This window comes from Diabrotica virgifera, chromosome 7, assembly GCF_917563875.1.
Source record: "Diabrotica virgifera virgifera chromosome 7, PGI_DIABVI_V3a".
Taxonomy (NCBI): Eukaryota; Metazoa; Arthropoda; class Insecta; order Coleoptera; family Chrysomelidae; genus Diabrotica; species Diabrotica virgifera.
This window is the reverse complement of record NC_065449.1, coordinates 22,709,293-22,721,958: the sequence shown is the minus strand read 5'-3', so window position 1 is coordinate 22,721,958 and position 12,666 is coordinate 22,709,293. Positions and strand designations below refer to the sequence as shown.

General features: G+C 33.0%; 1 protein-coding gene across 1 annotated transcript in view; it reads right to left on the bottom strand.

Moving 5' to 3' along the window:
* Positions 1-214: 214 nt before the first annotated feature.
* The window catches only part of LOC114324776 (inhibitory POU protein), a 104,562-nt gene continuing 92,110 nt past the window's right edge, over positions 215-12,666 (bottom strand). Inside the window, exons 3-5 of the mRNA XM_050655451.1 lie at positions 11,484-11,649; positions 8,057-8,206; positions 215-690 (exon numbers count right to left, since the gene is read on the bottom strand). Coding sequence (XP_050511408.1) covers positions 290-690; positions 8,057-8,206; positions 11,484-11,649 — 717 coding nt within the window. The 3' untranslated portion in view covers positions 215-289. The remainder of the gene's footprint in view (positions 691-8,056; positions 8,207-11,483; positions 11,650-12,666) is intronic.

Below are 12,666 nucleotides of genomic sequence, written 5' to 3'. Positions count from 1 at the left end.
AAAACGATAATTAATGAAAAAATGTCGCACTTGAAACAAACAATTAATATAGACAAAATAAAACTTACGTCTTAGTTATTAAAATCGTTATTAAATATATTGAGAATTGTTATTACTTTCTTTTGTGATAAAAATTGGTTAAATTTTATCTCCAAATGCGGTATTTTACACGGAAACCTCCCTCTTTGCATCGTGTGATGCGTTCACGCACAGTTCAGCGCGTTTCATGACGAACATTGTTAATCACACTATATCACTAATTTACAGGAAACCCGAAATTTACTTCCGGTCAGTGTTGCGCAGCAAACTTCATCCTCTTCTGCTTCTGTCGCTGGTTGCAGAACCAAACCCTGACGACGTTCTTTTTCAAGTCTAATTTCTCAGCGATCGCGGCTATTTTTTCGCCGGACGGTCGCGGTTGCACTGCGAAATACGCCTCTAAACTGCGTTTTTCCGGCGCCGCGATTGAAGTCCTTTTACGCTTTTTTTCGCCGGCCGGGAGGACACTGGGCGCGTCCGGGTCACGTCTTTTGTTTTTGGCCTGCGCCTCGGCTTCCTCCAGCCAGGCTTGGAGGATGGGTTTGAGCGCTATCATGTTGTTGTGGGAGAGGGTTAGGGATTCGAACCTGCAGATCGTCGACTGGGAGAGGGCTCCTACTCCTGGAAGTTTTAGATTTGCCAAGGCTTTACCTGCAACGATGAAGGTTTATGAGTCGAATAGTTTGGATACACCGGTCAATGTTATATTCATAATCAAAAGTTGAAACATCGACGCGATGGTACATTTTTAAATTTGATTGTAAATATTTTAACATAAATAAAATATAATTCATTCCACAAGCACTTTAATTTTTACTCAATTTAATTATTTTGTTTAATCCTAGTAGCTTTAGTAGCATGTGTTGTAAAGTGGCCTGGGCATGAAACTCAACATAAAAAAATAAATGACTTTTTAATAATTAAGAAACTACACCTAAAGCTTTTATATTTTAATCCAATTTATGAATGGATTTGAAGATCGTAAGAATACATTACAAATGGGTAGTCCCAAGTAGCGGACAAGAAAACAGATTCTTAATATTCGTGAAATTATAGAAAAGGCCCAAGAGTACTTCAAGGCCTTAGATAAAGTAAAATATGATAAAACGTGGCATATACTTAGAGAAATGGGTACGCCAGAACATCTGTTTGTTACAAGAACTGTATGTAAATAATACCGCTAATGTAAGATTTAATCACGTGGTTTCGAAAAAGTTCAAATTGATATCTGAAATTCCGCAGGAATATATAATATAAATCACCTTCTTCCTTATGTACCATGTCCCTCCATAACGTTGGTTACCATTTAGCTATCTTAATTTTATTCACTGCCACCCTAAATAGCATACTTGTATCAACACCATACCAATCTCGCAAGTTCTTCAACCATGAGATTCGTCTTCGTCATGGACTGCGGTTACCTGCTATTTTCCCTTGCATAATATTTTGTAGCAACCTATACTTGGGACCTTTCATTACATGTCCGAAATACTCCAGATCTTGATTCTTGATTCTTTTTATAATCTCAGTAGTCTTTCTGAGACGTTCTAGAACTGTGGAGTTTCGAATCTGCTCCACCCAAGAAACTTCTAAAATTCTTCTATAGTACTATATTTCGAAAGCCTCAAAGCGATTTAGATCGATTTTATTCATAGTCCAGGAGTCGACACCATAAAGTAAGACCAAGAACACGTAGCAGCGAAGTAAGCAGATCCTCAATGCCAATTTTAGGTCTCTGTTACATAACACCTTGGACATCCTTCTAAAGCGACTCTGGCCTGCTCTATCCTAGATCTAATTTCGCCATGACTCTTAGTGTTACAATTTAATTGATATCGAAGTTAAACAACTTGATCAAATTGCTCATGTTTGGTATTATTTACGTAATATATAGACGGTTTTATATTCTGTTGTTTACTTACAATTATCTTGGTTTTCTGTATGTTCAGAAGATTCAGACCTACTTCCTTACAACTCACAACGGACATTCTAGATTAAGTCAAGCAACGTTGTGTGTTGTCCCCACTAGTCCAGGGCGCATCGGTTTTAGGATAGACGTTGAGAGGTGACTCAAATTTTTTTGCAGAAGTTGCTTGAAAATAAATCAAATAATAATATTTGAGTTATCCTCCCTCTCAAAAAGGTCCGGAACATTGTTTAAATAATCAAAATGTCAAAATATGAAGGAAAAATTTTATTTTTCTATTGGTTTTTTGATTATAACTTTAAAGCTATTCATTTATAAGAAAAGTTGTACTAAAATAAAAGTTGCATAATTAAATTTCCTACAACATAGAATTGGTTAAAAATTAAAAAATAATCACCCTTGTTGCAAAATAAAAATTGCGAAAAAAAACCATACAAAAACAAGTATTCGCATTTTACGTTTTTCAACCATTTATACTACACTTAGGACCTTCATATTTTACCCAGAAAAACTTTATGATATAGTAAAACAACACTGTAAATTTCATTAAAATCGGTTTAAAAGATTTTGCAAAATAAATTTTGCAATCCACCTTTCGCAAAAAAAATTCATTTTTTGAAAATGTTGCACGGCTGAAAATAAAGCAGATAGCAAGTTGAATTTTTTTTGCTTATAGAAGTGTACTGTACCTTTCATTTGCAATTCACAAAATTAAAATCAATTAATTACCACGGCGTCAGGAAATTTTTTAAATAAACATTAATTTTTGGTGCTACGCGCAGGACAGCGGTGTTCGATTCACACAAGTTGATTTCCACCAAAATTTCTTTCAATCTTTATCTAATATATTATTTTCTTACTCTATATTTTGTTGTATTTTAATATTTTAATTCCACAAAAATTAAACTAATTTTATCATTGTTTGTGAAATATTGTTTAAACAATTGCATATGTTTAAAAATAATAAACTTTTATTCACTTAGTTAAAATATATGAACAAAGAAAGTTTTTGCTAAAAAAAGTGTTATTTCAAAGGATAGAGTATGTGTTTTTATTTTGCAATAAACAAATTTATTTATTGATATCGAAATGTAATAAAAATTAAAATGTATCAATCATTATCAAAGGTCACTGGAATGCCCAATCAGAGCAAACTATCCGCTGTCCTGCGCGTAGCACCAATAATTAATGTTTATTTAAAAAAATTCCTGGCGCCGTGGTAGTTAATCGATTGCAGATTGCAAATGAAAGGTACAGTACACTTCTATAAGCAAAAAAAAATTCAACTTGCTGTCTGCTTTATTTTCAGTCCTGTAACATTTTGAAAAAATGAATTTTTTTTGCGAGAGCTGGATTGCAAAATTTATTTTGCAAAATCTATTAAACTGATCTTAATGAAATTTACAGTATTGTTTAACTATATCATAAAGTTTTTCTGGGTGAAATATGAAGGTCCTAAGTATAGCAAAAATGGTTGAAAAAAGTAAAATGCGAATACTTGTTTTTGTATGGTTTTTTCGAAATTATTGCTATTTTGCAACAAGGGTGACTATTTTTTAAATTTTTAACTTATTCTATATTATAGTAAATTTAATTACGCAACTTTTATGTCAGTACAACTTTTCTCAAAAATTAATACCTTTAAAGTTATAATCAAAAACGAAGAAAAAAATCGAATGTTTCCTTCATTTTTTGACATTTTGATTATTTAAACAATGTTCCGGACCTTTTTGAGAGGTAGGATAACTCAAATATTATTATTTGAGTTATTTTCAAGCAATTTCTGCAAAAAAAATGAGTCACCTCTCAACGTCCAAATGTACTAATATTTTTACAGATGCGCCCTGGTCTACACTGTTTTTTAAGTTATATTCAGATAGAATCCTTAAATGTAAATATGCTTTTTATTTATAACTTAGAATATGGTGTATAAATTATTTTAAAACTGATAAATACCATTAAATATACAAATGACACAATTGTGTGAATGTAGGAATATTTTGGCTAGAAGAAACGGGGCATAACTAAAAAGATACAGAGAAAATACCCAATAGGATCGAAAACTAATTGGCTAGAAAAATTGGTGCTTAAAAATTTGAACAAAAAAGACAAGAAAACAGCTAGGAAAACTGAAAAACTGAAAAACCTAGAAGAAACATACATAAACAAAAAGGTAAACAATTTCTACCACGCAAATTAAAGAAACTCAGAGTATTGCAAAAACAAAAACGTTTATTTCTAGAAGAAGTAACAGAAAAATTAAACAGATAAGCCGAATACTTCCAAGATCTGCTAAATATAGATGATCAAGAGGAGATAGGGGATAGGTGAATGGAAATTGGCAAGAAGATGCAGAAGGGACGTGGGAAGAGCCAGCTTTAAATGAATTGGCACACACAAAATTGGTTCTTAGTAAGTACAAAGGATACATATGATATTTATCGATTTTAAACAGGCATACAGCTCCATAAACCGAAGCTATATATGAAACCATAAGAACATTAGAAATACCAGTAAGTGTAGTGAGAATGACAAGAGGAATAGGGTAACAATGGACTGAAGCTTTTCAACAGAGTTGACGGTGAATAGAGGTTTAAAACAACTCACTAAGTGATATATGCTAGCCAAACTTATTTATATTATGAACCAGCAGGAAGAAAAGAAAGTAGAGATCTGGGAAAGAAATGTGAAAAAATCTTCGGAAAATAGAAATTGCAAAGAATATTTGGAAAAGACAGACAGACAAAGAAATAACAGAATAGAATAGAATAGAAATATGCTTTATTGCCATGAAAAATTTTACAATTTTATCGACAAAGCTTATAAATAGTAAAAAAAAAACAAAACAGTAACAATCCAATTTACTAAAATTACATAAATCGTCAATAAGTTAAATAAAATAAATCGAAGTTAAAACAGAAATAATCAATTGCAAAAATTTAAATAAATTGCAAATCCATAGTCTACCTAATAATTAATAAAAAAGGTTTAAAATTTAAAAATTTAAGCTGCTGCATATGACACCCAAATATAGATAAAAAATAATAAAAATACTACTTGTGCAAAGGGTACTGTAATTTCTTAGTTATTGACTAAAATAATCTTCTACTGAATAATATGGTCTTTCAGACAGGTAGGCTTTTGTCAGTTTACGGAATTTGGGAAAAGATGGTGCAGATTTTAGTTGTAGAGGGAGATGGTTGTATATTTTTTTTGCGGAATATAATATCGATTTCTTTACTAACTCCGAGGACGGGGTCGGCAAATAGACGTCAAACGTATAATTTTTCGTGAAGTAGTGATGATTAGGTCTTGGTGGAAAGACATGTAGATGTTTACGAATTAAGCAAACAGTTTCTAAAATATACAAAGATGGAAGGGTTAAAATTCCGTGATCTTTGAAGTAACTTCTGCAGTGTGTTGTTCTTCTGAGGCCAAACAGATATCTTATAGCTCTTTTTTGTAATTTGAAAATAACATCGAATTGGGCAGCTGTACCAGAACCCCAAAAAGGAAGACCATAACGAAGATGTGACTCGAACAAAGAAAAATATGTTATTTTGGAAGATGCTAAATTGAGTTCATTCGAAACAGATCTTATAGCATAGCAGGCTGAAGAGAGTTTCTTCCGTAACAAATCGATATGGAGGGACCATTTAAGGTTGCTGTCTAAAAAAATGCCAAGAAATTTAACAGAATCAACGGTACTGATCTGGCTGTTATTAAGAGGTAAGGGTTGAAGAGCTCCTTTATAAGACAATGCTACTGTTTTATCTACATTAAACGAGAGTAAATTTGAGTCAGACCAGGTTTTTATTGTAAGTAGATCAGAAGTTATAGTAGCATGAAGAGTTGCAATATTTGAGTTGCTCCAAGTGATACTGGTATCATCAGCAAAAAGAAAGATGTTTCCATCGAATTTTAAATTAGTGATGTCATTAATAAAGATAAGGAAAAGTAGAGGACCCAATACTGAACCTTGAGGTACCCCACATACAATGTTTTTGAGACTAGAGTCTTTATCATTTGCTCTAACCAGTTGTTTCCTATCTTCCAAGTAAGATTGGAACCAATCTAAAGAAATGCCTCGAATTCCGTAGAAATTTAGTTTTTTTATCAAAATGTTGTGATTTACACAATCAAAAGCTTTGGCATAGTCACAAAAAACGGTGGCAGTGTAAAGATTATTGTTCAGTGCTTGATAAACCACATGTAGTACAGAAAACATGGCATCAGTGGTGCATTTATTATTTAAAAAGCCGAACTGATTTTGTGATAAAATGTTGTTTTCAACTAGAAAGGAGGGCTTTTATGAGTCTCTCAATAATTTTGGAGAGTACCGGTAGTAGTGCAATAGGTCTGTAATTGCAGGTATCAGATATTTCACCACCCTTATGAAGAGGAATAATGATGGCTGTCTTCAGGCACTCTGGAAATTTACCTTTCTCAAAAGAATCATTAATTAGTGAGATGAGGACTTCTAACACATTTTCTGGAAGATTAGAAAAAATTTTGATCGATAGACCATCAGTACTACAGGAAGATTTGCTTTTGATACTATTAATTGTTTGGATTAGTTCAGATTTAACGACTGGTTTTATAAAGAATGAATTCGAGACCTTTCTTGAATTAGGGAGATATGAAATGGGATCTTGTTGTGGCAAAATAGTTGATGTAATATTTTTACTCACATTAACAAAGTATTCATTTAGATTTTTAGGGTGTGGAAGGGAAAATGTTTGAGCAGTGTGGGTTGTATTTCGAAGATCGTTTATTATGGACCAAGTTTTTTTGCAAGACTTTTGGGGTTTCCCAGACGGTTCTGGTAGTAGACTTTTTTAGCTGATGTATGGAAATAATGTTGATGTATGGAAAATCAACAATCACGGCAAATATACGAACCAAAAGAGCAAGATGACTGGGTCACATTATGTGAATTACAGAGAACCGAAATATTAAAACAGTATTGAAGGATGGAGAAATGGAGAAAAACTGAGGATGTCCAAAGAAGAAATAGTTGGAAGCTTGGAAGCAGTAAAGCAAGAATTTTTAGAAATAGATGTAAGAGATTGGAGAGAAAAAGCAAAGAACCGAAAAGAATGAAGGGGAACCTCCAGAGGAGAAAAGTTTTTGGAAGCCATGGACATGCAAGGCCTTTTGTTAGAGGTAAACAAAAGAATAAGGAAGTGGAGCAGAGCAATATGATAACTAAGTTAAATACTGAAAGCAGAAATTTGTTCAGAAAGACCATCTAAACTACAAGTCTACCAATAATCTGACCCACAGTGACGTATGCCAGCCAAACGTGGATTATAAACCAGTAAGAAGAAAAAAAAGTAGAGATAAAGACGGATTAAGACGGAATAGAATATTTGGAAAAGATTAAAAATAAAAAAATAATGAGGATGTCTGAAAAACCAGTAGTTATGTAACTATACGAGGTAAGGGTATAGTATGGAGATGCCGGAGAACCAAAATATTAAAACAAGGCAGAAGAAATGGGGAAAAAGAAGAGGACATTCAAAGAAAAAATGGTTGAAAAAATATAGCAATATTGATCAAAAATAAGAGAAATATATTGGAAGAAAAGCAAGGGAACGAAAAAAATTTATGGAAATAAAAATAACCACGTTTGTGGAAGCCATGGACTTACAAGTCCAAGTTGTACATGCAGTCGAACCCGCTTAATAGAATACCTGTTATAGGAATATCCCGCTTTAAGAAATAGAACTTTGAGGTCCCGATGATCGGTTATTAGAATATCCCGGTTATAAGAATACTTTTGCTTGGAACGAAGGCTATTCCAATAAGCGGGTTCGACTATATACCTATAATATATACCTATAATATTATACGAAACTTTTACTAAGAAGCTATTACAAGTTGTTGTCTCCTAAAGACAGTCTGTAAACAGAAAAGAATAGAGTCATTCAAACATAGTATTTAATTTTTGTAATTTTACATGTACTATAACAAGAAAAACATTTTATTAATATTTATATTCCCGATTAACTTTCTATTTGTTTGTGATGTCAACTTATGATTCATAGTAATAGAAACAATTGAAACCGAACTTGCCTTGTAACTTACCTACGTCGGCCTGAGTGACCCCCAGCTTGATCCTCCTCTGTTTGAACCTCTCGGCGAAGGCTTCCAATTCTCTGGGGTCCGTGTCGGCATCGGGATGGAGTCCGGCGACGGCCGCAGCTGCAGCTGCCGCTGCCATCGCCGGGTGATGTGCTCCAGGGTGGCCGCCGTGATGACCTGGATGATGACCTAGAACAAGAAAAGGAAATTAAATAAAATAAAGACAAATATATCACATGGAATTATGTATTTGATGAACAGATACATACAGAAAACAACAGAGCCATTGCCTTTCAACAACAAGTTCTAAAGTCTGCATATGAATCATCAACAATTAGCCTATGTTTGTCCACTACTGAACGTAAGTAAAATTTTCACCTATCTCTATCTTAAGATTCTTGCATCTAATTTGTGGTGATGCGCTTTATATCATCTGTCCATTTAGTAGGTGGTCGTCCTCAGCTTCGATATGCCTATTGTATTGGTCAATATCCCAGAAATTTTCTGATTCATCTATTATCCGTCAATCTGACAAGATGTCTGCCTAAACCCATTTAGCCATAGGTATTGTTTCAACTGCATCCATGACTCCTGTTCTTCCTATTTCTAGGTTTGGTCTTTTATCTCTGATGGTAATACCTAATATTGATCTTTCTATATTGTGTTGTGCAACTCTTATTTTATTTATTGTTTTTTTTTGTCAGAGTTAGACTTTCTGCACCATGTGTAAGAACCAATAAAACACATTGGTTAAAACCTTTCTTTTTAAACAAACTGGAATATTATGTAGACTTAAAATGTTTTGCAATCTAGCAAAGGCAGCCCATGTGAAACATAACCTTATTTGTATTTCAGGTGTCTGATTTCAGGTGTCTATTTCATGTGTCTAACTCGGTCTCAGCGAATCTCATGCCTTAGATATTTCTAAGCTATCAGACATGGTCGATGGTATGGCTTTCAATCTGAACTTTATCGCTGACTACAAAGTCATACATTTTTTATTTGAGTTGACAATTTTAAAACTAATTGTTTTTGACTTTTCATAGAGCCTTTCTAGCATTTTTGTAGCTTCAATATTAAAAAGACCTCATCGGCAAATCTTAGGTGATTCAAATCCTCTCCATGTTTATTATTTCCCTTATTTTCCTCTAGTTTCATTCGATTGAACATATATTCCAGTACATCATCATCAATGGCGTTGACACTCTTCGTGGGACTTTGACGCGTTTACTATTGCCTTCTATGTTTGTCGGTTGATCGTATACCACTATTTTCCATTATCTTACTCCCATTTTCTCCAGATCCTGCATTTTTCCACTTTTTTTCTAGGACGTTCTACAGACCTTCTTCCTCTGGTCTTTCTCAAAACACCTTATTTACTTTTCATAAACACATAATAAGGCAGTTTTCGTTACTCCATATCACATGTCCTGCCCATCTTAGTATATTTCTTCTTCTTCAGGTGCCGTGTCCGTATTCAGACGTTGGCCGTCATCATGTTTACAAGTTCCTGAATTCTCTCTCTATCGGCTGCTACGCGAAATAATTCTTCTACCGTGGAACCACACCATTGTCTAATATTACGCAACCATGAAAGTTTCTTTCGACCAATCCATCTCTTTCCCTCTACTTTTCCTTGTATTATAAGACGAAGTAGATGGTATTTATGTCCTCTAATTGTATGGCCGAAGTATTTTGTTTTTCTCCTCTTTATGATGTTTATGAGCAGACGTTTTGAATTCATCATTTGGAGAACATCTTCATTGGAAGTATGCGAAAACCCACGATATCTTTAGGATTCTATTTAAAATCTAAAAAATTCTAAAAATTAAGCACTTTTTGGGGAAAACGTATTATAACTTTTTAAAGTGTTTAAAAAAAGCTTTATTTCTGTTTTTACAGAAAGTTTATAGCATTAAATTTAAGCAAGTTACGCTCAAAATAAAGTTGGTCCCTTTTATTATTGCAAAAAAAAATTGGGAAGACCACCCCCTAATTAGCAACTTAAATTAAATTAATCGTTACCGCTCCTCAAATTATTTTACTTATGTTGTGTTTATATGATCTGTAAGTTTCATCGATTCAAAGTGCTTATTTTTGAAAAAATTTGGTTTCAAACTAAAATTTTTAAAAATTTTAATTTTGAAAAATATGCTTTTTTTCAAAATAACTTAAAAATTGTTAGAGATACCAAAAATCTCGAAAAACAAAAAAAGTTAGGTTTGCTTTTCTGAATATCATGTATTTTTTTGTTTTTCTGTAGGACAAAAATTAATTAAGATTTGGTGTTTCTAAATTTGCATACATTCGTGATCAGTGACTCGTTTAACCCCTTTTAACTACAGCCCTTTCAATAATAAGGACTTTAAACCGATGAAACTTACAGATCATATAAACAATATATACAGGAGTCAAGAAACTTATGAAGTCGTAACAATTAAGTTCATTTAAGATACTAATTAGGGGGCGATTTTCTCGATTTTTTTACCAAAACCAAAAGGGACTAACTTTATTTTGAGAGTAACTTGTTTAATTTTGATGCTAGAAATTTTTTTTATAAAACAAAAATGAAGCTTTTTTTAAACACTTTAAATAAGTTGTAATGAGTTTTCCCCGAAATGTGCTTCATTTTTGGTTATTTCACGTTAAAGTATTTCATTTGGAATTTGACGAATATGAACCTATTTTTCATTAGCTATAACTCTGCTTCTACTAGGTGTAGAAACGTTATGTATACACCATTTTTTTAAATTTTTTACAGGCTATATTTTACAGGCTATATTCTTGCTAAGAATGTCTTTTCGACAAAATACTTACTATTTGAGTTATTTGCGAAAAACCGTCTAAAAGCGTGGTCATTTTGTTGAAAAAATGAACATATTCACTGCCTAATAACTCGAAAAGTATTGACTTAGTGAAAAAACTCTATAGAACAAAAGTTACTTAGAATTAGCCAGTTTATCCATTTCCTGACTTTCTTTGGACGAAAATTTTTTCACCCCCAACAGGGGGTGAAAACCACCCCCAGGGCAAAAGCACATATCGGCACAATATCACTTTTTTTCTTTGACTTGTTAGCTATGTGTATGCCAAATTTCATGTCAATCCAAGCGGTTCTTTACAATTTAGAGGTTTTTGCAATATTTTACCGTTAAAGAACGGACTAATTTTATGATGATTTATAATATCGAACGTCTTTTTATTGCCTACAAAAAGAAGATAGGCTGGTGTGCACTTTTTTATTAGCATTTTAATAAGTTGTATATGATCATTGGTTCTGTGTCTGGAGCGGAACTCAGCCTGTTCGCAAGGTTGGTAACCATCCAGTTTGTTCACAAGCCGTTTTGTATATGAATACTTGAATACTGAAGACTAAGTGGAATGACAGAGAATGAATAATAGACTATAATAATTAGAGCAATAATCTTACCTGGAGCACTGTGACCTGATAATGGTCCTCCGTGGTGATGATGATTCATAACATGATTCATTCCATAGGAATGCATATGCGTTGGAGTTTCAGACATGGGTGTTAATGTGGTCATAGACGAAGACGATATGGGATCTAACATCTCCAAACCATCCATGTGTCCCATCTGAAATAATAAGTAAAAAAAATTTTATTTTCTATTCAAAATGGTATACTTGTATTATTGTTTGTGTGCATAGTATGTATATGCAAAGTAAGAATATATTAAAATACAAAAATATTTTGTGGTTACATAGATACTTTCTGTTTTTGAACAATATGTGTGTGACAAGAAACTACTACTGCAGAAGTGATCAAGATGCAGCAGTGATCATTACATCTTATGCTCAGATGTAATATTCGCAGGAAGAAGATAAAACAAAGCAAACAACACCACGTTCAAATGGAGAATACGAAAAACTTTTGGCGAAAGATATAGAAGAGAAATGAAATACCATAGATAATATAAAGATAAGAAAGTAAATATTACAGAACTTATTTCTCCAAAATTTCTCTAGTTGGTTTGTTCCAGTTTTGTACTGCTGTCTATTGTACTGCTTTTATGTTTTTTTTAGTTATTCCTTGTTTTTCCATTGCTACCCAGAGCATTGAAAGTTGTACATTATCTTGGACCTTTATCAGATTTATAAATACTATATTGGTTGAAAGTTTTCTTTGACCTGCTTTAGAGAAAATATGCGGTCCACACAGGATCTGCCTGAACGAAAGCCGTTTTGTTCTGCACCTATAATCTCCTTTTCAATTTCATTTTTTATTATTTTTCCATACAGTCTTAGTCAAAGAGCGAATTTGATAATTTGCCTTCCTGTGGTTTGAACAATTCTTTCTATCTACTTTTTTGTAGATGTTGCTAATATGTGTTTTTTCCGCTTCAATGGTAAAAGTCATGTCCTTTATAGATTAAGATGAAAACATACGCCAGCAATTGTGGGCAATGTTGTTTTCACCCAATTTTGAAAAAATGTGAAAACGTTGAATTATCCACGTCCGGCCTTAAACTCAACTTCTCCGTCATTATACCAGGTAGAATGACAAATGAGGTGTCGAATGAAAGCTTATAATTCAAGGATAGTAATAAAAGTGATAAATTTGACTTAGGACTTCTGGATTTAGAAATGCAACC